Source organism: Miniopterus natalensis, chromosome 10 (genome assembly GCF_054644295.1).
Source record: "Miniopterus natalensis isolate mMinNat1 chromosome 10, mMinNat1.hap1, whole genome shotgun sequence".
Lineage (NCBI taxonomy): Eukaryota > Metazoa > Chordata > Mammalia > Chiroptera > Miniopteridae > Miniopterus > Miniopterus natalensis.
This window is the reverse complement of record NC_142090.1, coordinates 73,761,330-73,789,290: the sequence shown is the minus strand read 5'-3', so window position 1 is coordinate 73,789,290 and position 27,961 is coordinate 73,761,330. Positions and strand designations below refer to the sequence as shown.

The 27,961-nt window shown below is 45.6% G+C and overlaps 1 protein-coding gene across 4 annotated transcripts in view; it reads left to right on the top strand.

Moving 5' to 3' along the window:
- OSBPL3 (oxysterol binding protein like 3) overlaps positions 1–27,961 on the top strand; it is a 128,300-nt gene that overhangs the window by 86,395 nt on the left and 13,944 nt on the right. For 3 of the 4 annotated variants that reach the window (XM_087821212.1, XM_087821210.1, XM_087821213.1), the window contains 7 exons: positions 5,222–5,349; positions 12,694–12,828; positions 13,744–13,837; positions 15,073–15,323; positions 18,012–18,149; positions 24,465–24,528; positions 27,575–27,653. In XM_087821212.1, coding sequence (XP_087677338.1) covers positions 5,222–5,349; positions 12,694–12,828; positions 13,744–13,837; positions 15,073–15,323; positions 18,012–18,149; positions 24,465–24,528; positions 27,575–27,653 — 889 coding nt within the window. Of the gene's footprint in view, positions 1–5,221; positions 5,350–8,540; positions 8,649–12,693; positions 12,829–13,743; positions 13,838–15,072; positions 15,324–18,011; positions 18,150–24,464; positions 24,529–27,574; positions 27,654–27,961 lie in introns of all 4 variants that reach the window. The other variant, XM_016217046.2, reaches the window with a different exon arrangement.

The following is a 27,961-nucleotide window of genomic DNA, read 5'->3' as shown; positions in this document are numbered from 1 at the left end:
TTATAGACTATACATTTGATTTTTATGGCATATCTTTGATCTAATTCTCATTGGTTCATGTGTCTGGCTTTGTGTATATGCTGACACATAAGCAAAAAACAAAATGTACTAAAATCTAAAAGTCATGAATATGTAAAGGCTTTACATTCCCCAAATTGTATTTTATAGACCACTTTACCCATAAAATGCTTTAAAGGCAAAAGAATTCCATGATTTAAAATGTTTGAAAAGCATTGTTGAGTCTGGTTTTCTTTGCAGTCACACAGGAAACAAATGTTAAAGGTCCTGAGAAGTCCTGCAGTAGAAGTCCTGTTAGCTTTGTTTAACTCAATAATTTTCAATTTTGGGGGGGAATTTTCTCCCTTCCTATCCAAACAGCTATCAGCTTTTATCACTCTGGAGCTAATGTTCCCAAAAAACATACTTCAGGCAACACTGAAAATAACAAGCCTTTTGGGAGCTAACCCTCTATACCAGCTGAGTCAAGACAGGCAGTCATGCCAGGCCTCCTCTGTGACTGACTGGCTGTGGGACTTTGACCTCATTGGTTAACCACTCTGGGCCTCAGTTACCTTATCTGTTAAATGTCCTAAAGTAGTTATCCTGACTCTTTTAGCTCTCAGATTTTGTAATTATCTTCCATGATTAATTATTTTGCACTGAATAGAAACAGTTCTTACTGTTGCTTAATATTGCAAGGATATTTATGAGAGAGTGTTCTATTAGTAATAGAAACAGAAATGACTGAATAGAAGAACGGCGTGGAAGCCGGTAGTGATCACTGAAAGTCGATTGTGTGATGCCCATGGCATTCCACCTGTCAGAAGCTCAAGCTGTGTGCCACTCTCAGTACAGTGAGGAGGCCTGAGAAGCGGCTACAGACAGGCCGGGAGAGATGAGTCAACAGAAATGCCATCATTGCCTCCCGCTGTTTGAAAACCCCAGGAAAGAGGAAATGTTCTGGCTGCCAATGAGCAGACACCAGGGTAAATGCCAGCTTAGGAACGCAAAGGACTTTCTTACCCCGTAAGAGTGAACTGTTTTAGGACACAGCGAATGCTCTGGGAAGCGTGGGCCCAAGGACGTGTGGCAGGGAAGCTGGGGGATGCAGACCTGCTGGTCGTTCTGTGGTGGTGGCCTTCGTGACCTTTGAGGTTCTTTGTAGTTGAGCATCTAAGACTTTCCACCTGGTCTTGTTTATTAACAGTTATCCATGGATGCGATGCACCCAGTATCTTTCTTTTTCTTTTTCTCCAGCATCATGTTAGAAATTAGTAAGAAAGCACTCCTGTCGCAGAGAATATTCCTGACCTCTGAGATTCTTAACTGTTAATGCAGCCTTTCGTCACTGCTGCGTGTGTGCTGGGTCACGAGGCTGCTCTGAAGGACTGTTTTAATGTCCTTGGAGTGGGCCTAAGCAGTCATTTAAGAAATTTAGCCCTGGCCAGTTTGGCTCAATGGTTAGAGCGTCGGCCCGTGGACTGAATGGTCCCAAGTTCGATTCCAGCCAAGGGCACGTATCTCCGTTGCAGGTTCGATCCCTGGCCTGGGTTGGGGTGTGTGCAGGAAGCAGCCAATCAATGTGTCTCTCTCACATCAATGTTTCTCTCTCTCTCCCCCTCCCTCCCCCCTCTTCTCTCTATGAAAAGCAATGGAAAAAATATCCTTGGGTGAGAATTAAAAAAAGAAAAAAAAAAAAGGAAATTTAGTGCATGGGGATCTAGTGTTCTGAGCCCCTTTGTCAGGTGGCTTAGAAAGTGCTTTACATTTTGCTCAGCTGGTATGGCTCAGTGGTTGAGCACCAACCCATGAAACAGGAAATCAGGGTTCAATTCCCGGTTGGGGCACATGCCCGGGTTGCAGGCTCGATGCCCAATCGGGGACGTGCAGGAGGCAGCCGATCGATGACTCTCTTTCATCATTGATGTTTCCATCTTTCTCTCCTCCCTTCCTCTCTCTGAAATCAATAAAAACATATTTTTTTAAAAAGTGCTTTACACCTTAAAATTAAATACAGTGACTATGAGTTTTTTTTGTGTTTTTTTTTAAAAATATATATCTTTATTGATTTCAGAGAGAGGAAAGGAGAGGGAGAGAGAGAGAGAAACATCAATGATGAGAGAGTCATTGATCGGCTGCAGCCCGCAACCTGGGCATGTGCCCTGACCGGGAATCGAACCCCAATCGCCTGGATCCTAGGTCGATGCTCAACCGCTGAGCCACGCCCGGCCGGGCGACAGTGACTATGAGTTTCTTTGAGCTTACTTTATGCCCACCACAGTCTTGTCAGCTCTACGCTTTGAACCAAAGGGTGTATGTTCTGCCAATTTAAAAATGTTGATAGGACCCTTCTAGTTTGGTTGACTGCCTAGCTTTGGTGCAGGCCATCTGAAAGCCAGAGGAATTGACTTAGTTAAGTGGCAGCCAGCGGAGTGCCACATTTATTTAATTTAGAGCAATAAATAAGAGAGTGGAAAAAAACTGTTTGTAACCAAAGTGATTAATGTTAACTGGACTTATTGTGGTCATCATTTTGCAATGTGTCCAGATATCGAACCATTTTGTTGTACACCTGAAACTAATGTAATGTTATATTGTCAACTAGATCTCATTTTAAAAAATGACAATGAAGCAGAACCCCCCCAGGGACCCACTCAGCCGGGCGACAGTGTCCTGTGGGGTCGCAAAGGCTGGGGGTGCCTATCTGACAGTCATAAGATGCAGGACCTAACTGCGGGTTTGTTGCTTTCCAGCTGAGGCTGCTCTTCTGCTGCTCAGTAGATTCCGGCCTATTCCTCATTCACAGACCCTCTACCCTGCATGCAGTTATCTATAGGCGTCGTCCTGGCAATAGACTAAAGAATCCTCCTAAAACTGCTGCCCACGTTTCAGGAGACTGGTCACCACCACATGCACTGCCGTGGTTCTGTCCTCACCGTCACTATTATTATTGCAGTCACGTTTATTATTTACTGTGTGCTCTGCATTGGGTTAAGTGCTTTACTTGCATTCTTTTATTCAACCCCCTAATGATCTTATAAAGTAAATGCTATTATTCTCCCCATCCACAAACGAGGAAACTGGAGGTCAAGTCCATCATCATGCACTTGTCCAAAGTCACACAGTGAGTGAGGGATGGAGCTAGGAAGAGCCCGGGGCTGGCGCCGGAGCCCACGCTATTGGTCACTGTTGCGGTGCCCGATACTTTGCTCCTTTGAATCCTTTAAAACAAAGAGCTGAGTGTGTTCCATAGACATTATTAGAAAGCTTAGTAACTATCGACCCGTGACCTCTGTCCCATGTAGACAGAAGCACCATCATTTGTGTGCGTGTTTAAATAGGTTGCTTATTTGTGCTGTGGCTTTGTCAAGATGCTCTAAGTCTATCCCTAAACACAACTTCAGACAAGTTCAGCGACAGTCTGTAGAAAGGTTCGATTGTCCTCATGGTGTCGAGGCGGAGGAAGTCAGTCAGTAACGCGTATTTCGTGTCTGTGACACTAAGCAGGCCACTCTTGAATAACAATAGCTCTGCAAATGCACTTTGGTGGAGCTCAGTAATATGCCAGGCCGCTTGGGAAGCGTTTCTCTTCCTTTGCCTGCCCTTCCAACACCAAATGTAATCAAGGAGCTCAGAAGGATAATATTCAGATGTGAGATCCATTATCGATAATTTAGATGGCAGTTTCCTCCTTCGTGGGAGGTCATTTGTGCACTGTGTGATTGACACCCGATAAGCTGTGTTTGCCGCATGTGTTAATGGTTTTTAAAACGGCAGCTCAGGCATCTGCGAGCCTCCTAGTGCTAAACCCAAATTGTGCCCAAATCCTCGCTGCAGCGAGAGTGCTGACTGCAGGCCCAGAGGTGGGGAATTCTGGGTCACGCAGCTGGAGAGACTAACGAGGAAGGAGGTAGGCAACGCCTTAAGTATTTTGAAATAATTTCAAACTTACAGGCAAGTTGCAAGAATAATACAAATAACTCCCACACGTGCTTTACTCAGATTCACCATTTTTAATATTTTTGCCACGTTTATTTTTTCTCTCTCTACACACACCCACTTGCACGTGTGCTCGTTTTTCTGAGCTGTGAGACTAGGAATCCTGTGTCACGTCTTTTTTATGCCTCTATGCTGTAGCGTGTGTTTCCTGAGAACGGGAATTCTTAATCGCAGTTTGGTTATGAAATCCAGGAAATTAGCATCGAAACAGTGCTGTTACCTACCCTGCCTTCCACGTTCAAATGTTGTCCGTTTATCTCAGTCATGTCCTTTAGTAGCACTTTCCCCCTCAGTACAGGATCTAGGCCGTGACCATATGTTGCGTGTAATTGTCACGCTCGCTTAGTCTCCTTTAATCGGGAGCAGTCCCTCAGCCTTTCTTTCTCGTAGGTGAAATTGACATATAGGCCAATTTTTAAAATAGGATGCTCCTTATTTTGGGTTGTCTGCTGTTTCCTTATGATCAGATTCAGATTGTCCGTCCCCGGTCGGCCAATAACAAAAACAGCGGTGTGTCTTTTTCAGGGCCTTTCACCCAGATGACACAAAGTCCATATGCCTCTCATTGGTGATTAATTTTGGTCACCTAGCTAAGGTGCTGTCTGCTTCCTCTACTGCACTGTTACTGTTTTTACCCTGAGACCCAATAAGCTTTGTTTTCAAACATTTCCAGTCTTTGGGGATACAAACAAAAACTAAATGTTAATATGAATCCTGAAGTATAGTTCTTTCAAGTGTCAAAACGCCTTGATGATAAGTCATAAAATTATGGAATTTTATCATGGGTAGGGGCTTTTGAATTGACAAGTGTGATTTTTAAAATTTAATAGGCTTTTTTTTTTTTTTAAGAGAAATTTTAGGTTCACAGCAAAGTTGAGCTTATCAAGTACAGGGTTATTATACACACCACCACCCCCAACACACACACACACAGCCGTCCCCACTATCAGCGTCCCACCAGAGTGGTCCATTTGTTACAATCAATAGACCTACATTGAAACTTCATTATCACCCAGAGTCCATAGCTTACATTAGGGTTCACGCTTGGTATACATTCCAGATGTGTTTTTAAAAAGTCAATTTAGAGTGTACCTTTCCCACACTGAAAATATTCAGGGCTGTTACTTTTCTAAGTTCTTTTATAAGAAATACATCTGTCTGTATCTCATTTTTAATTATGCCTCTTGCTTCATTCCTTTTTATAATGATTATATCTTTATAGTTTACTTCACTTTAAGGTCAGCTTTTAATACCATATCAACGGAGAGAGAGAAGCTGAAGCAGCTGATGGAGCAGGAAGTCTCGTCCCCCTCTGCCCAGGTCATTGGTCTGAAGTGCGCCCTGTCATCCGTAAGTTCCCATGTCTCTGTACTGAAGTGCCTGACCGTGCGTCCAGGCTCATGAATTTTCCATATTTTCCATCCCCGTGGTTGTGTTCAAAATTCATGAGAAAACAAAATTATCCAAATTATATTCCAGCCTTTCAGCAGATCTGTTTATTCTACAGACCCACACCAAGCCTGCCCCAAATCTCAGTAGCTAGTATTTCATTGAGCCTCAGATGGTTCAGGTTTGGCTTCTTCCTCCTGATCTTGGTTCTTCTGTTTCTGGGAAGCTTCTGTTGTGTGTTCGCATGTGTCTGACAGGCGCTGGTTCATGCTTACACCACCTGGCAGCTGGGAGATCTCTGTCCCTAAGACTTCGCCGGCTTCGCTTGACTTCCCAGGTCAGGCAGCCGAGCAAAATTCTAAATCCACTCTGGTCTTCTCTGCGGCACAGCACTGCGTCTGTTTGCCAGTCTTCTGAGGACGGGAAAGTGGTTCGCTTTGATTTGACAGTAGGAAACATTGAGCGCCCCCCGCCCGTGGGAGAGACGGGCCGTCCGCAGTGTCGGGCAATCATTCTGCCTTCGCAGCAGCAGCAGGAGCGGGTCAAGCCTCCGCCGTCCGCCAGGACGCCATCCCTTCTTCGCTCGCTCTCCTTTTCCTCACTGACCCCAGGTTATCCCTCGCAGTGTCCTAGAACTCTCTACTCCCACCGGCTGATGTTGCCTGGTTGCTCATGTATCTGTCAAAAAGCTGGAGAACTTTTTAAATCACATACTTATTTGTGTCTCCTTTTGCTCGTGCCTTGGAATTCCCACGGTGACCGGCGAGTGGGCGCACACCTGTGAAATAGCCCATCTGAAGAAATACTGAACTTTTTCTCTTTAGGGTCAGGGAGGGGAGACTAATCGGGGGGATCTTGTCTTCAGAAGGCAACTGAGAGAACTAGAAAGTATTCATTCATGTCTCCTATCATGATGTTGCTGAGAAGAGTCATGTTCTTGGTGTCATGTTAATGTAAATGCATTACCAGTAGTATATACTATTATTGCAAAATACTTAGGGGATATTCACTCCGTTGAACATCCCAAGCATGTTGCCTTTGAAAGAAATAAGGAATAATGTGGGCTGACATCATGTCTAGAGTCTTAATGACAGCTGCCTTGAGGAGCTCTGGGATCTTCAAGGTCAGAGATAGAAATATCCCCCTTTGGACTGTAGTGGCCAGCCTCACACTGGGTGCTACTTTGGTTTGAGAGAATCAAGGTAGTTCTTTTCTTTTTTTTTAAGTTTATTTAGTGGTAAAAAGCATTTTTTATTGTTCCCAGTAGGTTGGCTTTCAGTGCTTTTAGAAGGTACCTCACTCTTATGGACTCCCCAAAGGCCCTCTCATTGTGGTCTCCCTCTCCCCGGCCCTCCTCTCGTGGAGGTCTGGTCTCCTCCGGTAGAGGCCATTGAGACGCATTTGGCCATGGTGTCCTAGGCCAAAGTTGTTGTTTACCTTCACTAAGGAATTCCCTCTCACCCCTGTTCAGGATTTTGGAAACTTAAGATAAAACAGAATGATCCTTTCCTTTCTGTCTTGGATTCCCAATAGAGTCGTCTCAGGGCTCTCAGAATGGGTATGTTGTGTTGTGTGTGCGATCTTGGTATTTTTCTTTCTTCCTCCTGTGGCTTGCAAATGAAAAAGAAACTAGTAAAGTAACACATTGGTCAGGCCACAGGTATAGATCCTGGCCGCTGATACTAAGATCCAGTGACCCACTGGCCCGAATAGAGTAAGTGTAGACAGTGTGGCTGCATGTAGCAGTCTCTGTTTTGTGTGTTTAAGAAACGTTTCCTCAGTGTTTCCTAAATGATTTTCGAGAACTTCCAAATCCCCCATCCGTCGGTCCTAACAAAGCCAGAATCCTTGCTGGGGATCCAGGCCCTGGGTTAGACAGCGCCGCGTCCTCTGTGTTCTCAGCAGGGGGACCCAGTGGGCCCTGATGGACGGGAAAGGCTGTGAGGTTCTTGGAAGAGAGTCAGGAAGACAGGCAGGCGGGATGGACCTGTGTGCAGGCACCCGAGGAGCTGGCTGTGGGAGATCTGGGGTGACAGTCAGGTGAACTTGTTCCTTTCCAAAGACAGACTTTGGGAACAGCTGGTCATGACGCCCACAGGGCAGCGACATGAAGGAAACACCTTCCTTTACTGTAAAGCCGGTTCCTTTCTAGCTGGCAGGCTGGGGTAGGGAATCAGATCAAAGACGCCCGGGGTGGGCTCCCCCCACCCCAAACACCCCATTCTAGGTCCCTGGCTCGCTCTTAGCTCTTACCCAGGTAAGTGAGTTTTGCTTTTGTTTTTTAAATCAAATATCTTAATCATGAAGAATGGATAAGACAATCAACACCTGTATTGGGAAACAATAAAGTTAATCCTCCACAAAATCCCTCTTTCCAAGATTCAGTTCAACTGCTGTGATAATTAACTAACATTAAAATAAGGCCAATCGTAAGGGGTGAGAGCAGCATCTTTTTCAAAGATGAGAGAAGCTTGGAAGCATTAGGGACACTACAGTAGCCCTCTGTATCCACGGGTTCCACATCCACGGATCTAACCAACCAAGGGTAGGAAATACTCTAAAAAAATGTCACGTTGTTGCCGACGTGTACCCTGTAGTTAGACCTGCGATGGTTGGGTCTGTGCTGAACACGTACAGACTTTTTCATTTTTCCCTAAACAATACAGCATAACAACTATTTACATCGTATTAGGTGTTATAAGTAATCTAGAGATGATTGAAAGTACACGAGACGATGTGTGTAGATCACATGCAAGTACTGCACCATCTCACATAAGGGGCTTGCGCATCCGTGGATTTTGGTATCTGGATGGGGTCCTGGAGCCAGTCCCCTGGGGATACCGAGGGACACTGTAGATACGGCTGGGAAGGCGGAGGGCCCGGAAGCCCCCGGTCAGAATAACAGGCGAAGGTGCTGGCGATTTCCTTCTCCATCGGAAAGAAAGCCTGCTAACCCCTCCTGCCATCTCTGGAAATGAGATTAGAGAAGGGCCATCGTTTCCAGAGTTTAATATCTTTTATTTCCCAGGCACCGCAGAACCCGTATCCTGCTGGGTAGCACTCGGGAGAAAAGCCCAGGAAGCGCGCCCTCGGGGCCCTGCGCCGGGCCCTCTGCTGTGCTTTTCTGAAACACGATTTTTAACATGTTCCAGGCCCTAGCACAAAACACAGACCTTAAAGAACGCTTATGCAGGATCCATGCCGAGTCCCTGCTCCTCGAGCCCCCTGCTGCTGCCAAGTCGCCTGACAGCCTGGCAGAGGTGGGTAAGGCTCCGGGTCTGGTAACGCTCTGACCTCACCTGACGCCCTGGCTCCCCGCCGCCTCCCACAGCGGCCCGGATCCCAAGGCTTTCTTCAGTCTGCCGCTAACTGCATTTAAAAATTGCCCTTCCCCACCCAGAGCTCTTTTTCCCTTTGTGTTTCTTTCCCATTTTTCTCCTGAGTATCTCCGTTTCCCCAGGTATTCCTGAGCGGGAACTGTAGAGAGACCAACCTTTTCTTCTGTTCCTTCTGAAACCTAAGTTTCCCACCAGCATCTTCGGCTTCCTCTGTGACACCCACTCTCTTTCTTTTCGGCTGTTCCCTTCTCCCTTTCATGTGATATATATTTTTTTCTTTTAAAATCACAACCTTACTCTCTGAGAGGGAAAAACACTCTATTACAATTGAAGGGTCTTGGCCAGTATGTAAAAAATGTCTTTTCTTAAGACTTGGGATGTTTATCTAAAATACTCTTCAAATGTGTTTACATAAGAAATTTCAGAAAAATACAAGTGAATTTCTTGAGAAGTAGAAGAGGCTAATTAGGGTTAAAACTGTTTTAGCTACCTCTTGTATTTATGTGCCTGCCCCAAGATGTGCTAAATTTTCTATTAACAAATGTATTAGACCGAGAGCATTTCAAATAAAAAAGATGGAAGGTATACAAGGTGCGTGTGTGTGTGAATTTGAAAGGAGTTTCTAATGTTTAATCTTAATCCATCTTTCTCCTGTTCCTGTCCCCAAAGAAAACAAAACCCTCCCACAGCACCTTCACCCCTTGTGAAGCGGTGGTGTTGCCACGAGGGGACTAGAGGCTGGAGTCAGTCAGTGCACAGACTGCCAGGCCCAGGGGCATTCACGGCCAGGGTTCAGGAATGGGCAGAGTAACTATCTCAGGCATAAACACGACTTTATATATAAAAGAAATAAACGTGATAGAAGAGGCTCAGAAACCCATGGGGAAGAGATGGATTATTCAGTCAGTTACACTGGCACAGCTCGAAAGCAGTTTGGAAAGCAGCTGAAATCTCCCATTGGCCACTAAAATGAATCGCTGGTGAATTAGAGTTAAATAAAAAAGTTCAAACTGAAAAATAATGATTTAAATATGTATCAAGCCCTGGCTGCTGTGCCTCAGTTGGTTGGGCGTCTTCCCGGGCTCGAGGTTCAATTCCCAGTCAGGGCACGTGCCTGGGTTGTGAGCTCGATCCCCCACGGGGGGCGTGCAGGAGGCAGCCGATCGCTGTTTCTCCCCCTCCCCGCCCCATTCCTCTCTCTAAAAATCAGTAGAAAAATATTTTTAAAAATTTTATCAAATGGCTTCAATAGGGAGGACTTCCTAAATGTGGAAGAAATAGAAAAAAATGACAAAAGAAATGTTGACTGGATTTGGCTATCTCTTCTCTTAGGGGGAAAAATGGCATGTGTGAAAAAATAACGCGTAAAATAGAGCAGGAAAAATGTTGTCAGTGAACATGAGGGACTTAGATAATGCTAACTAGATGGTAATGTATTTAATACTTAAATGATCAGTAAATAATAGCAAACAACTTAAGACCTCAACAAATAAATGGGGAAAATAACACAATTCACCCAAAACCCCAAATACAGATAATTTTTTTAAACTTTTCTTTTAGTAGTACTTACAAATTCATAGGAAGTTGTAAAGAAATCCAGAGGGAGGGCCCCTGCACCCTGACCCAGCCTCCTCCAATGTTAACACCTCTGCATCCAGTTTTTTTACAAAGGAAAAAATGTTCAACCTAATTCTTAACAAAGAAATGCTAATTAAAACAATTACCTTAGCACGAAATATTTCTAAATTAAAGTGTTTGACGCCCCTACAGAGGTAGAGAAAACAGAGGTTCTCTTACTTGTTGATGTAATTAGGTAACATATATTTTGTCTTGAACGTTTTTAATAATGATGTACAATCAAGGACACGTTTGCAAACATGTTCACCATCTTTACAAATTTGGAAACACCCTTAATTTCCATTAAAGAAACTGTTCTCTGTGACACACAATTAGAATAAAATATTATCTGTCAACTAAAGTCCATTGTCTCAAAGAACAGCCTGGGGGAAAGTTTGCAATGTGATGTTAAGTGGACATGGCAGGCTATCTAAAGACCATGTACGGTGTGATCCCAAGTTTTCAAACTTAAAAAAAATCTATACACAAATATTTTAGTACAAAAAATAGACCAACTGATTCATAGGGGCCACATCTAGGGGATGAGACTTTAAGAGATGTTTACTCATTTTTTGTATTTTCTGTTTTGCACACATTACTTTTATCTTCAGGACAAATGTTTGAAAATTATTACAGTGCAGTGTTGTTGGGGGAAAGTTTATAAAATTAGATGGATCGATAAATAGATGGTTATTACAATTATTGCAAAGCAAAGCTATATGTATAAAAAGGATTGTAGAGAAATGTATCAAAATAGTGACAGCGGTTGCATCCGTGTGATGGGATTATGTGTTTCCCTCTTTTTTTCTGTTTATTTATCTTTTGTAAGGTAAAAAACAGACAAAGAGCTGCTCTCGCCTTACGAAGTTGAGGGGCTATTATTTAATGGACCGGACTAGATTGGCACGTTAATACCCGAGCCCCGTGCTGTGCAGGCCCTGCGGGGCTGGGCGCAGTCCCGGCCGTGTGCAGTCGGTGTTGGTAGGAAGGAGGGGAGGAGAGGGGCACAGAGGGGGCCAGGGCTGGGCGGGTTAGTTTCGGTGCTGAGCGGCCCAGAAATCCTTCTGACACGTCAGTCTAGGAGGAGGAAGGTAGAGAGAGCAGGAGAGGCTGGTAACCATTAACGAGAACAGGTAGATAAATCATTAGAGTCTTGCGTGGTGGTGGCTGACCAAGGACAGGACAGTTGGGTGTCTCAGCATGAGAGGAGCTCCAGTATTCGCCTTGGTGTCTCCTCTCGAGGAGAGAGGCTTCCCCTTGGGGGTGACCGCTGGTACTGATTTATAGATCCTACAGCAATCTCTTTGGTAGGGCAGAGAAGAAGCCTGCTTTTCAGAAAGCCGTATGGATATTGAAAGGGGGTAGGAGCTGTCAAAGAATACCTTGGGCCTGCTATCTTAGGAGGAAGCCAAGAGGAAAGGACACAGCAGACTCAATCTCACCTTCACTCTCCGCTCCTAGCGCTCTCTGTGTTCCACGGTCTCGGGCTCAGGTGTGTTGGGTGTGTTCTCAGCACCACTCATTCAGGCCACAAATCTGGTCCTATCGGCCATTATGTCCCTCCATGGCCAGCACAAAGCAGTGGCCCAATCTGTTGAGGTAAATTGAATTTTTCACTTACAGCGCATTCCCCAAGTATTCGGGTCCTTCCCAGTGGGAAAGCCTAGACCATTGAAGAAGAGAATGGGAGCCGGGCAAGGCGAGGAGATCGTGATAGTCCATCGGGTCACCTGCGGGGCCGGGGAACTTCCTTCCCTGGAAGAGTCTTTGTGGTTGGAGAGAGACAGACAAAGAGAACTAGCTCAGCTATCCATGAATAATGAATGATCTGCCGCCAGGGGCACACCTGGAGCAGAACACACAGTTTATTTGTCAAGGGGCGCCCCACAAGCAGCATATTGGCCTCGGTGAGCACACTGGGGCAGAAGAAGGCGATGTCGCTCTGAACCAGCCATGCAAGGACACTCTGAGTTCAGTACGATTCAGAGGAAATTTTAGGGTGTAAAGCAACATCCTGCAGCGGTAGAAAAATAAGAGGATATGATTCAGAGAGCGCTGGAATTTTTCCCTCTTGAATGGAACAAAGACTGGCCTGGACAGTCTCTTTTTTTGCTTTGAGATTTGTTCATGTGCCTGTAAGTGAGGCCCCATTCAGGGGAGACCTTCGGTTTTCATTTTATTTCGCCTGAGGCTTGTTTCTCCTCAACTCTGGGGCTGCCCTCTGCTTTGAGCTGCTTGTTTGCCTGGGCCTGTGACCTTGCGTATCGTGCAGCGAAATCAGTTGTTTGCTTTGCTTCTCTTGAGACTGTTTCTAAATATATATGTATTTTTGTTTTTGTGTTTTAAATAGGAAAACTCCACAGACGACAACCGACCCCTGGTCCATCAGCTTTCCAATGAGAGTCGGCTCTCCATCACTGACTCCCTCTCCGAGTTTTTTGATGCCCAGGAGGTTCTGTTATCTCCCAGCTCTTCAGAAAATGAGGTTTGAGCACTGTTTTTAGTTAGGTGCCTCAAAATCTCTTCTGTTGCTTTACTCATTCAGTAAATACTCATATTTAGAAACGCTAAACCCAATTGCTCCTTTCTGTCGTTATATTTTGAGGGTCTTCTTTTAACTCACACCCCAAACAGCACAAAAGGATACCAGACCTTAGAATAAAATCTTGTGAAAGTAGGTGCTGGGCATTTCCTTATTTCTATTACCTGATTTGCTAGCCTTCCTCTCAATTACAGGTTAATCATTTTGACTGTTAGCTATTTGAAGCATAATATTTCTACTACAGGGCCAGAAATTAGCATCTTGGGTATTTTTTAATCATTGAATTCAACCAATATTAACTTACAACATATAATTATTATAATATTGTAATATGGTTGTTATAATAATTTATAATATATAACAACATTGTTATAAATGGATGCATAAAAATCATACTTTCCCAAATAGGCAAGTGTCATACTTGGCCTTGCTGTGTATAAGTGTGTACTGATAATTTTACCCCTTCAGCATAGCAGTACTAATTTTATTTATATAGAAGATTCTTTTTTTCACACATAGTTCAAAGGCAAATATAACTCTTTCTACCCAGACACTAACAAATTCTGAAAGTACAGCCTGAATTAGCAAGAATTTTAGCAACAACTAAATTCTTGAGTTTACTTGTGTTTTCCGTGTGAGAACAGGTCAAGAAAGTGTAAGGATTTTAATAATGGGTGGTTGCCATGAACACCCCCTGGGCAGACAGGTGTACGGGCCTCAATAAAAACAGCACCCAAAAGTACTTCTCTAGGTTTGCAGTGTGGGATTGAAGAGGTTGGATGAATTGGAGTAAAGGTTCCATGAAAACCTGGCTTGTTGACTCTCACTCTAAGGTATGTTATTTCTTCTTTCCCATAGGTTTCTGAGGATGATTCATATGCCAGTGACATAAGTGACAACCTTTCCTTGGACAATCTCAGTAACGACTTAGATAATGAGAGACAGACCTTGGGTAAGATTTTAATTATTTGATCTTTGAAAATTTGGATCTTTGTGGAACACTAATAAACATATATAGAGTACTTGCTGCAGGCAGAGAACTGTAGCAAGTACTACATAAGTAAATTAAGATATTGCGGGAAGACAGCACTCACGTGAGAAAAATGCATTAATTCAAATAAATGTGTCTACTTGCGTAAATTTCTATTTTCTAAAGTGAGAGCATACCAATTACATAAATATCAAAGATTAGTGCAACAGATATCCTTATGTGGTCAAACATTCTGTCTGCAAGCATATTAGAATATAACTTTTTACCTTTAGGTATCTAGTGGTTTTCATAATTTAGGATTGTATGGGGCTGATACAATAAAAGGTCTGGTCTGAGCAGTAACTTAGCTTCAGATTCTTTAAGATAACACATTTGAAAGTAATAAACTTATACTTCCTACAAGTGGGAGCCTCACGGTATCCTAAGATGTCCATTTATTACTGGGTAACCCCCGGAGTGGAAATGATGCCCAGGAAATGTTGTGTGAACCATGGGGTACCTGGAGTGTCTGGCTGTTTCCAAACAGCTCTGATTTAGCAGTTTAGTGAGCAGACAGGTTTGTTTAGCAAGGTGCCCGAAGGAGGAATCTGCCCATTGAACGGTTCTCTGCATGGGTCCTGTAGCATCAAATACTCCCAGAACAGAAAACTTAGACATACAGTATGAGTTATATGGATGAAGGAAACGCTAAGTAAAAATACTCCAAAATATAAATGGCAACTATTCTGGGTAGTGGGATAACGGATGACTTATTTTCTCCATAATTATCCTGTAACAAACTCAATAGTTTGTCAGAATTTAAAGTGATTTTTTAAAAGATTTTGAAAGTTTTTATCAAAATTTGAAGTGCTCTTTAAAAAGAGTTTAAAGGTGTACACAGTAACCTGCTCTGGACATCAAAATCCAGTTTCCTGTTTTATTATAAGTGTGTATGTAGCTATGAGGAACTGGCTTTGAATAGGAACTTAGAGACCTCCCCGTGAATGAAGTCTGTGAATTTTAGTGCATGTAATTTTTGGTACTTAATGTAGTTGTGCAGAATTCTTTTTATCTTATGACATTCAGTCATATTCCAAATAACTGAGATTAATTGTAAAATTGAGTACTTTGTAGGTAAGAGTTTATGCATGAATTTTTTAAAAAATAAAATAAAGTGAAAAGATGTATAGAGACAACCAGGCTTATTTCCCTTCCAGGGCCAGTTCTTGAAAGTGGTGGGGAGGCCAAGTCCAAAAGAAGAACCTGCTTGCCGGCGCCCTGCCCCAACAGCAGTAACATCAGCTTGTGGAACATCCTGAGGAACAACATCGGGAAGGACCTGTCCAAAGTGGCCATGCCCGTGGAGCTGAACGAGCCGCTGAACACGCTGCAGAGGCTCTGCGAGGAGCTGGAGTACAGCGAGCTTCTGGACAAGGCCGCCCAGATTCCCAGTGCCCTGGAGAGGATGGTGAGGGCGCCCTGGCCGAGGCGGGCAGAGCCAGAGCTCCAGTCCCCTCTATCATTCTTTTGATAGGTTCATTTCTCAGGAACATCTGGTTCCCCTGTGCTTGGCTGTTTTCAGCCACCCTGTAGATCTTGCCATTTGGGGGGGCTCGTCTCTGTGACAGCTGGTGCCCCGGGGTAGTTCCGCTCTGTGGATCTGTGCTCCCTCTTTCTCCGGAACTTCCCATGTGATAATTCTGATAAGCCTGGCTGGAAAACACGTCTTGCGGGCTGTCTGCATATTTATTCTTACCCTCCCCGGTGGACAGAATTTAATTTCTCAAGCTGTTTTTCTCATCCAGGGTAAATTTCCCTTGAGAATGTTTTTGTTTATTTTTGGAATAATATTTTCACATCTACTTCCTAGATTTTCAGAAAATAGCAGGCACAGAAGAGTCTTTCCCGTAAGAAAGATTCTTCTTAAGCCCCCCCGCCCCACCACCCTTATTCTGTAGAATTGTTATTGTTTTGAAGCTCATCCTGGAAAAAGTCACCTTCTGTTCTCGGTTGTCACTTCCAAGGAAGGGGCTCCCGATGTTCCCCACCTTCGGGGAATTCCGTGGCGGCGAGGCGCAGACAGCTCAGCCCGTCCAGTGACCGCGGCTGACGCTTCTCCAGACAGTGTCTGTTCCTCTTTTTGCTTCCTCACGTGTTACCTGCTCAACTCAACAGTAAGGTCGTTGTCTGGGAGGCGGGGACGGCAGGTCCTCCCCCAACGCCAGTCTCTGTCCTGGGCACTTGCTGATTGGCTCACCTGGAGCTGCCACGGCCCCTTGGCTTCAGGCCGCGAAGTCACCCTGTAGCGGATGGAGGACACCATTCTTGTCTAAATTCTCAGCTTTCTGCAGCTTCAACCCTAATTAAAACTTCATTACTTTAGTGATTTGAAGATTAAGGGGAACTCTGACTAGTGGGTGAAAAGGAGACATCCCCAAGTCATTCCACACAGTCCCCGGAGGCTTCTCCCATCAAAGAGGCTTTCTTGTTCCTAGTGATGATAAGAGCAGGAGAGAAAACAAGCCGTGTATTTTTTCAATCTTCTTTGTTACTCTTCCCTGGAGAATTTCTGCGGAACAAAGCGAAGCAAATCGCTTCCAAGGCGAGCTTTAAAAGTCAGCACTTGTGGACAGCTCTTTTTCTTTAAAGGAAAGCACTGGCTTTGAAGATGAAAGTGTTCTTAAAGGTGTTTCATTCTGGCGGCAATTAAGAAACCCTCAGGATGTTCAGCCGATTGGTTGGGATTGATTGGTATTGGTGTCACTGACCTTGAGAAGACGTTTGAGGAAGGGATTTGCATCCCAGCCCCGTGCGTCCTGGCGGGAAAGCCCAGGACAGCGGAGCAGGCGCCTTGGCCTGGTCGTGGTCACCGCTCTGTGGGTCAGCTCCTGGCCCTGCAGAGATTCCCTCTCCCGTTCCGACCCCAGAGGAGGGTGCTGACTGTGCCGGCTCCCTCCCTCTCATCTCCCATCACGAATGACCCCAGGTTCATTTACACATTTTGCCGTATCTTAAATTGTGAGGGTGATTCAGGGTTGGTTCGGCATTCAGCGTAACCTTCCTGTTTACAGGGTAGCAAACACCTGAGGACGCAGGGGAACAGGTACCCAGCTTCAGGGACAAGGACTGCCCGGAGCATAGGGGGTTGGCTTTCGGAAGGCCTCCCGCTGCTCTGGAGGGTCCCATGGTGTGAGAACAGCAAAGAAAGGTTATGCGATGAACGATCGGTCACGCAGGGCACTCAGCTTCCTTTCCTTCCGAGATGAGAAACTTCGGGGAACGTGCTGGGAAGAGGAAACGTGGAGATCGTCACTCTTCCCTTTTGAGTTTCCCATTTTTCCTCCCCCGAAAAGCGGAACTTTCGGCGAGGCTCCTGGGCCTCGTTGCTCAGGCTCAGGAAATGACTCTCGCAGATTTTCTTCTGTCAAAATGAGTTTTGAGATTTCTACAGTGTCAGATTGGGAACGGTTGAACCTAGGAGGCTAATTCCTGGGCTCTGAGGAAAGTTTGGCATTTTTCATGCTCTCCTTTCCTCTTCTCCCCGAAAACCGTAGCAAGATACCCAGATTCTCAGGTATTGTCAGGTTCGGAGGGACTGGACTCAGCCAAACAGCTCCAAACAGTGTGATTCATTTGGTAAATATCGGGTCGAGAGCCTCTGCCAGCTTCTAGGCATCAGAACAGAGGGGCAGTTTGAAAATGTTTGGTTCATTTGTCTCTGAGGCCACATGAACATTACTCAAACCTGCAACTTTAAACCAGAGTTGGGCCCTGGCCGGTGTGGCCCAGTTGATTGGAGCGTTGTCCCACGCGCCGGAAGGTCATGGGTTTGATTCCCGGTGAGGGCACATACCTAGGTTGCAGGTTCCGTCCCCAGTTGAGGGGCATGCGAGAGGTAACCGATCGATGTTCCTCACAATGGTGTCTCTCCGCACCCCCCCCCCATTCCTCCCTCTCTAAAAATAAATAAATAATAATAAAATTTTAAAAACTAAAATAAATTAAATCAAAGTTGATTTGGTTGTCTTTAAAACAGAGACAAATCTTTGGCTTTCTGAAATAATCCATAAAGAGGGGAAGAAAGCCTTTATTTTGCTCATATCTTTGTACAAATAAGTGCAACAGAGAAGTAACAGTGCCCCTTCCTCCCTCTCAGGTGTACGTGGCAGCCTTTGCCATATCGGCGTACGCATCGAGCTACTACCGAGCTGGGAGCAAGCCCTTTAACCCGGTCCTCGGAGAAACGTACGAGTGTATTCGGGAGGACAAGGGCTTCCAGTATTTTTCAGAACAGGTGTGTATACACCCTTTTTGTTTCTTGTGTACACCCATTTGTCTTCTTGCACCAGAGGAGTTGCTTAGCCTGCCATTACATGTGCTTTTGAAATACTTATTTTCCACCTTTCACTAGCTTCAAAGCAAGTGGGATAATTACAGTGCTTTTACATACAGAGGGACTGAGCTCCCTTCCGCGGAAGCCGAGCCACCGCCCTGGGCATGAAGGCCCAGCAGTGCTGAGCTCTCGCTGGGCCATATGCATCGGCAGTGCCCTTCCTGTTCCAAGTCCTAGTGAGAGAAAAATTCAAAGTAAGAAGCATTTGCCCAAACTGCCATTTAGAGGTTTGAAGTGTGCACCCTCAACTCGTTGACACCGGCATTCTAGAGCATGAGCGCCCCCATCAGGATGGGTAGCACCAAATACATGCATTACTCTTGATTTTAAGAATGATCATTCAGTCGTGTATTTATTCATTCAGTCCATAAGTATTCCGCGAGCCTGTCCCACGTGCCCGGCATCGCTCCAGGTGCTGGGAGAACGCAGCGGGGGGGGGGGGCTGCGGGTGCCTGCCCTCACCCAGTGGATGGACTTATGCGGCCCGAGGTCCCTGAGCTTCCTTCCACCTGACTCTTCCCATCTCAGAATGAGCAGAGAACAGCATCTCTGGAGCCTGACAGCGTAGGTTCAAATCTCAGCTCAGCCTCTTGCTAGGTTTGTAACCCAGGGCAAGCTGCTTAACCTCTCTGTGCTTCAGTCCCTCTTTAAGGTGGAGACAATAATGTACAGACCTCGGCTGGCTTTGCAAGGGTTAAAGGAGGCGCTTTCTGCCATGCACTTAGTGTCCGGCACGTGGATAACAAGTGTCCTATGAGTGTTTGCTCTTGTTACTGACGCTTGACAGCATGATTTGCAATATGTCATATTGGCAGCATCCAAAATACCTGTCAATAAGGAATTATTTAGCTAAAACAGGGTGCAAAGGTATTGAAAATAAAAACAAAAAACAATTATCTTCCCCTGGCGAAGGGAGAGACTGACCATGCCCCCCCTCCATGCACCCCTAAATGTCACCATAGGAATATTAAACCTGACTGCTGCTGTGATACATTTCTCTCCTCCCAATTCTTAGAAAACGGAGGGAAAAGGGGTGGGGTTCACTCAAATGCTATTTCCCTTCCTGTCACCCTGCCGCCGTTTGTCAGTGGAGGTGCTTTGTGGGGGTAGGAAGGGAAGGGTAGTGTGGCTGAGAGGCTTATGGAGACGGTGCTTGTCTTTGCTGTAAATTACAGGCAGTGTTCTCTGCAACTCAAAGAGAAGTGGATACACAATCATCCCAAAGCGCATTTTAAGTGGCTTTCCAGTTAGAAGCTAAAATGAGAAATTAAACACTGATGCCGGGGACGTAGGGGGTTAAATCAGTAGTTAAGGGGATAAGATCATCTGATTCAAATCCAACTGGGTTATTTAAGTCCTGAACCTAAAATGGAATGAGAATAAATGAAAATGTAATTTGGTTACCATGGCATTATATGCACTCATGTTAAAATAATAAAGGCCCAGAATAGCCCCAAACTCCAGCCAACAATCAGGATGAATAGGTATAAGAAACAATAGTAATGTGAGCTGGTCTAAAGATAAGCTTCGGCCCTGTGAGCCCCTCCCGGGCAGGACCAAGTTCAGGGTCCGCTTGGGTTTCTCCTGTGGTGACGCAGAGAGAGCGAGCAGAACTCCCGGGCTCGTGTGCACAGAGACGGAAAGAGCATTACATAACTTGGCCTTTAGTTCCGCGAAACGGATCCCAAGGAAATAGGCAAGAAGGAGATCTGGTCATTGTTAGTAGCATAGGGTGTGCTGGGCAGACCTGCTTGACCTGCTTTTAAATCCTAACTCCTCCGCTTACTCTGTACGTGGCCTTGTATAAGGGACTTACATTTTCTGAGCCCCAGTTGTTTCTTTCTTTATAAAATAGGAGTGGTGGTGCTTAGCTCATAGATAGCAGTAAAGCTCAAGTGAAATAATACTCAGATGTATAGATTATTATTGCACTGAGGATAGTAAACACTCAGCACTTGGTTGCTGCTCTTATATTTGGAAGCAACTTTTAAAATCTTTTTCAATATGCAGTGTTAAGAATAGCAAGAGGAGTGTCGAAATAAGATATACTGTATCTATGCTACTAATTCAAGTGGTTTGAAGGGGGCAGAATGGCACTGGTGAGTCTCTGACAGAAAGCCAGCCGTGAGGCAGCAGGAGTCCTCACAGCTGGCTTCACCGGGGTAATACCTGGTGACGTGGTGGAGCCCCTTCCTGAGTCTGGAATTGAGCCTTCTGGCCTTAGGTGGTTGGTTCTTTTCATACACCCAAGAATGGACGAGTCTCTCAGGAACAGAGTCACACTAGCTTAGGTTGCGGAGACTGATATATAAACTAGATGCTACTAATATGCATTTACTATGACAAATAGACCCGCCTTGGGGACCAGAAGACTTTCGTAAGTGTGACCAGGCGCACTTTCCCCATAGATTCCTGGGGAAGCCAACATTATAATCATGACGTGAGTGTGGTGAGAAACAGAGGTGGCTGTTTAACTCCATGTGCCAGGCTGCCCGCTTGTCCCGGGAGTGGAAGGAGTTTTGTCCAGGGCCCTTCCTTTCCTGGCTGACAGGAGACTCGCCAATTCAGCCCCTCCCTCTTCCTTGCCGACCCTTGATGATGCCAACCCGGTGTGCATGGAGACCTTCTAACTTAGCACATCTCAAGCGCCAGAGCTCTTATGCAGATACCTGCCAGTATGGCTCTTCCTGCTCCCAGCCAGGGAGACACCGTCTCTGTGACGGCACCCTCCTCGGTTACATGTAGGTCATATAAAGACTTCGGCTTTCAGGGCTCGGGGGCTCCTGTGCTTTCCTGTACCTCTGCAATGAGTAGACGTCGCGCATTGATTAATATCATAAACTGAGAAAGATCCCCTAATTCACATTTTTGGGTGGAATTTTATTCTAACGAGGACATTGATGTAAATCATATCACCAAGTGAAAGGACCTGGAAAGTGACAAGGGTGACTCAGCTTTTCTACTATTGTGCTTTCTAGACGACATTTGAAAAGCAATGTCTGTCCCTTTCCTCCAAGCCCTGGGTTTTGTGGGTTTGTGGATTTGTGGATTTGGGGGTATATGGATGTTCGAAGTGGTCAGTGGTCTGGCAGGTTGGAGTAAGTGCTCCTTCCTAGAGTTTAGCTACATCGAGCAATGTTGCTTCTCACCTAAAAAAAAAAGACCCAAAAATGCAACGTCAGAATGACTCACGTGGTCAGAAACCAGAGGGAGCATTTGCTGTTCAAATTTTCCTCCTAACAATTAAGTACGAGGTGTGCAGGGTGCTTTATGCTTTTCGCATGGGAGCAGGATCTTATTTGCTCTTCCAAATACCGCTGTGCGGCAGGTGAGGCGAGGATCAGTTACAGGTGAGGAAACTGAGGCTGAGAGTGTCAGCCTCTTCCAGTGCCCCTCAGCCAGCGCCCTCCGTTTCCACTCCCGTGTCCCCTCGCCGTCCCCTTTTTTGGGGGATCTCTTGTGCAGGCGTAGCTGCTGTCCCCAGAGCAGCTGGTTTATCAGCTGCCGGCGTGAAAACAGCCCTTTGTGTACTGTTCAGACCGTGGGATTCGGCCCGTCGTTGTCACTTAAGCCTTCCATCCTTCAGACTCCCCGTAGGACTTTGCTCTCGGCCCCCGCTGTGGGCTGGCAGGTGGCCTTTGTGGAGGCGGCACATTCAGGTGTCGATTATAGACATTCCGGTTATACGTTCCGCCGTCTCGGGGAAGAGCTTCCTTTGTGCCAAGAAACCCGATTCAGCCTCGGCTTTCTAAATAAGCCCAGGAGAGGGGGGTTCAGGAGGAAAGGACCCCCTCTCTCCTCTGGGGACCGGTCTCCCGCTGGAGAGTGAGTCCTCCCTGGCTCCCCCTGCTGCCTGGCACGGGACCAGCACGCTGGCGGTGAGCTTCCTGGGCGCCTGCCTGGAGGGCCCGGGAAACTCACTCCAGGTTGCTCTGCTTCTCTCTGCGCCCTTGGCAAAGGTGTGGTGTCTAAGTTTAGGATGTGCAGTCACGCTGTCGCCCAAAAGTGGCTTTTCCCGATTAACTGAAACTTCAGTTGTCAGGTCGCTGCTCCAGTCATTTTCCCCGTTGGCCTGCCCAAGCCACACCCTCCCGAGGGTTTTGGCGGAAAAGCCGAGCGGAGTTACTGGAAGTTCCTGAAATGGAAGAGAGTCAGGTGAAGTGCATGAGGTGGCTCTTCCTCAGCTCCACGGCTCGGCCCTTCTTCCCCCTCTGCGACTCATCGGGAGAACTCTGAACACACAGTCTCCCTTCTCCTTGCACCCTCACGCCACCTCTCTGAACAGTTCTTTTATCCGCTAGCAGGCGGAGTTATTTACTCCTCCTCAGAGTAGCATCTTATTTAAAGACATTATCAGACGGGAATAAATATGATCTGCTTTATACGAATCTACTTTAAAATATGCCTGCAGTTTGGAGGAACATTCCGTAGCTCTTCCCTCATTGCACTGGGGTGGGGGGGTGGGGGGGTGTTGCCTTGTCCTGGTTTTTTCTATGATCCCAAGTTTAAAAGTTAACTCCACCGTTTTCATTGAGAGAGAGCTGGGGGGGGGGGGGGGGAGGCAGAGATGCAGCGTTTTGTGATATAAAGTATCTTCTAGAAGTTGCATTAAAAAAGAAGACAAGGGAAACACACAGGGCTGCGTTTTAGGAGGTAGGTGTCTAAATGGGCCAGAAGTGAAAACTGCCCTGGGGAACCCCACAGCCTCAGGGAGGGGCCCTGTGGGAACTAAAACCCTCGAAGGGGCAGCAGGTTTGCGTCCCCCGCCTCATATTGGATCTGAGATCTGTGTTCACTGAGAACTGAGAGATGCCAGAACTATGTACATCTTTGTCTTTGCTTTTCCTGGGGCCAAGCTGGGAGGTGAAATTGCATCAGTTAAAATGTGCATGTGACCGGACTCTGGATTATCCCATCCCTGACGTTTCCTACCTAGAGGGGTGGCCCCCAGAGGTGGCTTTCAGACCATGTTCCTCACTGCAGATGAGGGCGCAGGGTCGGGCGGATTTGAGGAGGCCACGGGTGGGGGCGTCTTACCTTTACTCCCTCCCCATCGGTGCGTTTGGGAAACCTCACTTAGTCTTTCTGTTTTCTGTCTCCTCGCTTGTAACATGAAGCCTTTGGGCTGATGCTCTACGCCTAAGATACTTTGCCAAGAGCCAGCTGCCAGAAATTTCTGGGGACACCGCTGGCCGTGTTACTCTGGTTTTACTAACACCGAAGTATAATAAGAGGGCATGTACTGGCCACCTGCCTCGAGCTGCTGAGGAGCCCTTTTCTCATTAGCTCCCTCATTAGTGAATAACACAGAAGCCGTGGCTGCAGTGACAAGAGGCCGGCGAGTGCCACCGTCTGCAGCGGGATTCGCTTTTCTAGGGTGTAACTGAGGATTTACTCAAACCTGGTATTTTTATCTTGACCGAAGATGACTCAGAATGTTCTTCTTAGCAGTTGACTGATATTTCTCGAATCATTGTTTGCTTAGCTCTTTGTAGAGACATCCTTTTGAAAAACTGACCTTGAATCAGTCTTCCTGTAGGTAATTTGCAAAGACGCTGGACTTGAGATGCAGTTTTCAAGAGTGAAATCTGCTGAGGCAAAGAGACTTTTTGTGTTGCTTGGAAGTTGTACTTAAAAATATTTATGGCCCAGCCGGGCGTGGCTCAGCGCTTGAGCATCGACCTGGGATCCAGGCGATCAGGGTTCGATTCCCGGTCCGGGCACATGCCCGGGTTGCGGGCTGCAGCCGATCAATGACTCTCTCATCATTGATGTTTCTCTCTCTCTCCCTCTCCTTTCCTCTCTCTGAAGTTAATAAAGATATATTAAAAAAAAAAAAAATTATGATCTGACTGTTTAATTAATTGCAGGTACTTTCAGAACAGCTAAGAGGGGTTTTGGCCTGGTCGCCAATGTCAGATTATAGGGTTTACGAGCGGGGCAGCCCTTGCGTGCCCCCATTTGGATTTTCACGTCTTTCGAAACGTGTGTCTGTCCCCGTCACTCACTTGGCTCATTTTCTCTGAGGCTTCAGAGGCTCCCGTTCACCCCGGTTTCTTCTCACCCCTAACGAACTTGAGCAGATTGGAGCTGACCGTGTTAGGAGCGCCCGCCCTCTGAAGGACTGACTTGGTGAAAGAAAACTAGGCAGAGGGAGTGGACTTCGTGAAGCACAAAAGTCAATAATTATTTTTTTTTGGCCTTTGTTTCCATCAGGTCAGCCACCATCCACCTATCTCCGCCTGTCACGCTGAGTCTGGAAATTTTGTTTTCTGGCAAGGTAACGTGCTAATGTATTGGACCCCATCATTCTTTGTGATGTTATAGATTTATTTCATTAAGGACCTGCTGCTAAATGCTCGTTAAGGTGAAAAGCATCTGCTGATGTCCTTGCCTGGCATCTCTGAACGATAACTGACAATTGTCTACTTCATAATTGAGGAGTCAGGAGGATAATTTAGTTGTTTCCCTTTTTAAAAATTCTCAGGCTTTGGGTCACCACCATTTATTCATGTAACTTTTTCTCCTATTTTATTCCACAGACACTTGAAATGCCTCACATTTTAAGATGCACGAAATATTTGTAGTTATTTATCATCAGAGTCCAGATAGCAGAGGGGTTTTTGCGTTTAAAATTTCAAAATTTAATTTCTAAAATCACATTTTACATTCTCAAGCTGACGGTTGTTCCTTTATTTAGTTTGTATTTTGGATTTGGGAGGGTATGGGTTGTTCCGAAAAACAAATAAAGCTACAAATACTTCCTAAATGGGTTAGTTCACTTTGCTAACTCATTTATTTACCCGGAACTGACAATGTACTATAGAAATAAAGTGGGAGCATCCTGGGTTTTCAAACAATGGGCCCGCGTCAATTTTAAAAACATTTTTCTCTGCTAACAGTGCTACCACCTGCTTTGCCACATTGCCTAAAAAAATCCAGCTATAAAACTTAAATGACATGAAAGACTATTTTGTAAAAAAAATAAATAAATTTCCTTTAAATCTTCTTTCCTCGCCCCCGTTCCTGTCTCTGGAGACAATGAGTTTTATCCATTTAGGTGATAAGTAGCAGCGTTTCTTTTCTGAATCTTGGCTACTGAAGTTTAGACTTGAAAGTTGATTAGAAACTTCTCTAACTTTCACTGAAAGCCTCTGGAAATAACCTTCATAAGCTCTCGAAGCTCCTAATTGCTAAGTGTCACTGCCCGCGTAGCGCCGCGTTCCTGCTGTGCTGTGTGCGACACAGCGGGAAGGGCCTTCTCCAGTAGCTCCTGGTGCTCCTGCTTCTTACAGTCTTCTCCTCAGCATCCTTCTATTTCTCCTTCTCAGCCTTCTGGTGCCAACCCCACTTATTCCCACAGGCCCATGACTCCCCAGTCTTGCTTTTTAAAATCCAATCTGGTATTTCTCTACATTTTACTTAGGTTGTTTAGGCCATTTACATTTATTGTGATTAATGATGTGCTTGGGTTTAAACCTGGCCTCTTGTTTTCTGTTTGTACATTGTTTCCCTTTTTCTTTTTTCTTGCCTTCCTTTGGACTGAGTAGTTTCTGTGATTCCATTAGGTCTCCCTTGTTGCCTTATTAGCTGTACCTCTTTGTTTCACTTCTTAGTTGTTACTTTAGGATTCATAGTTATGTATCTTTAATGTATCACAGTCTACCTTCCAGTAACATGGCGCCTCACCTGTTTTATAAGAAACTTACAAAATATGTTTCTATCTCCCCCACCACCACCAACCTTTGTGCTATTGTGGGCATACGTTGTAAACCCAGCAATACGTTGCTACTGTGTTTGCTTTACATAGTCAATCATCTTTTTTTTTTTTGGTACCAACTTTATTGAGATAGTCAGTGGTTTTTAGTATATTCACAGAGTTGTACAGTCATCACCAGAATCAATTTTATAACATTTTCATTACTCCAAAAAGAAACTCATTTAGCAAATATCCTCCCCACCCCTACTTCCAGTTTCCATGAGCCTCTTCCTTCCTTAGACAACCACTAACCTCCTCTCTGTCTTTATAGATTTGCCTATTCTGGATATTTCATATACATGAAATATACATTATGTGGCCAGGGCTTTCCTGGCCGCAGCCCACCTCTCTCCTAGACCATGGCCCTGGCTCCCTACCGGCCTCCCTGCGTTCACCTCTACTCCCCTGTGGTCCGAACTGCCGTGCAGCAGCCAGAGGGAGCAGCTATTCTTTTTCTATTCCCTGTCTCCCTGTTGGCACTGCCATTCATGCAAATTTAAAAAGTCTGAAATCAGCCCAGCCGACGTGGTTCAGTGGTTGAGCATCTACCTGTGATCCAGGAGATCGAGGTTTGATCCTGTCAGGGCACATGCCTGGGTTTCAGGCTTGATCCCCAGTCGGGGGCGTGCAGGAGGCAGCCGACCAATAACTCTCTCATCATTGATGTTTCTCTCCCTCTCCCTCTCTCTGAAGTCAACATATATATATATATATATATATATATATATTTTAGATATATAAAAAGCCTGAAATCATCCACCAGTCCTCCCTGTCATTCACACTCTGCATCTACGTTGTCACCCAGGCTGTTTCGACTTCTTCAACGGCCCTGGGATTGTGCCCTCCCACTCCGTCCCACCGCTAATGTCTTGGTTCTCTGCATCCTCGGTCATTTCTTGCGCAACTGCAGTAGCCTTGTAACTTGTCACCTGCTTCTCACCTCTCCTGCGCCTCTTCTGTTCGCCATATGGCTGCCAATTGTCCTTGCAAAGTCTGTGTCTAATCACATCAGTTCTCTAGCCAAACAAACACCTTATTTTCCCCCGAGGCACGCAAACCAGACTTCTTAGCCAGGCTGTAGAGCCCACTGTGTTTTGTACCCAATCTGTCTTTTCAGTCATGTCTCTAGACTATTTGAGACCGGTAGGACAGAACCATACCACGTTCCCTCCCCTTGAACAAGCTCTGTCTTCTGCTTCAATTGCTTTTTCTCTGCCTGGTGAACTCCTGCGTATTCTTCAAAGCCCAATTTAAGCGGCCCCTTTAGACGGGCTTCTTCTGATGCTTTCCCCAAGCATGTGGGCCATTCCTTCTCTGGTTCCATTTCACCATACAACATACTCAGTTATAGCCTGTGAGCTCTCCCAAGGGAGGGACTTAATCTTATCGTTTTAGCTTCCCCGATTCTGTTCCAGGTACTCAGTTGGTACTTAAAGAAAATAAAAAGTTGTCCTATATGATAACGGGTTTTATTATGAAGAGATTGTTCGAGTGTCATCTGTGCAGCCTAAGAACTCTGCCTAGCTCTCCTGCTAAATGTGTGATACCTGGTGTTATTTCATTTCAGACGTGAGATGGAAAAACAAATTCTGGGGAAAATCCATGGAAATTGTTCCCATTGGCACAACCCATGTGACTCTGCCAGCGTAAGTGCCTCTGTGGTTGGGAACTTGAGTGAATTTAGGGCCAAGGTACCAGCTTTAGGTACAGGCTGCCTGGTCCCCCAGGGCACTGAGTGTCTGGTTTTTTGTTTCTGGTTTTTAATCTGTTTGACAGTAAGTTCAAACAGAACTTATTTTGACAACCTCACATTTTATTTCCCTCAAATGAAAATGCTTCCTGGAGACCAAAGTTCCCAGAAAAGACACTTTTTAAAAACTCATTTCTACTTTTAACAAAATTAAGAACGGTGGTTTTCTTTAATGTTGTTGTCCGGCCTCACTGCCTGAATTCT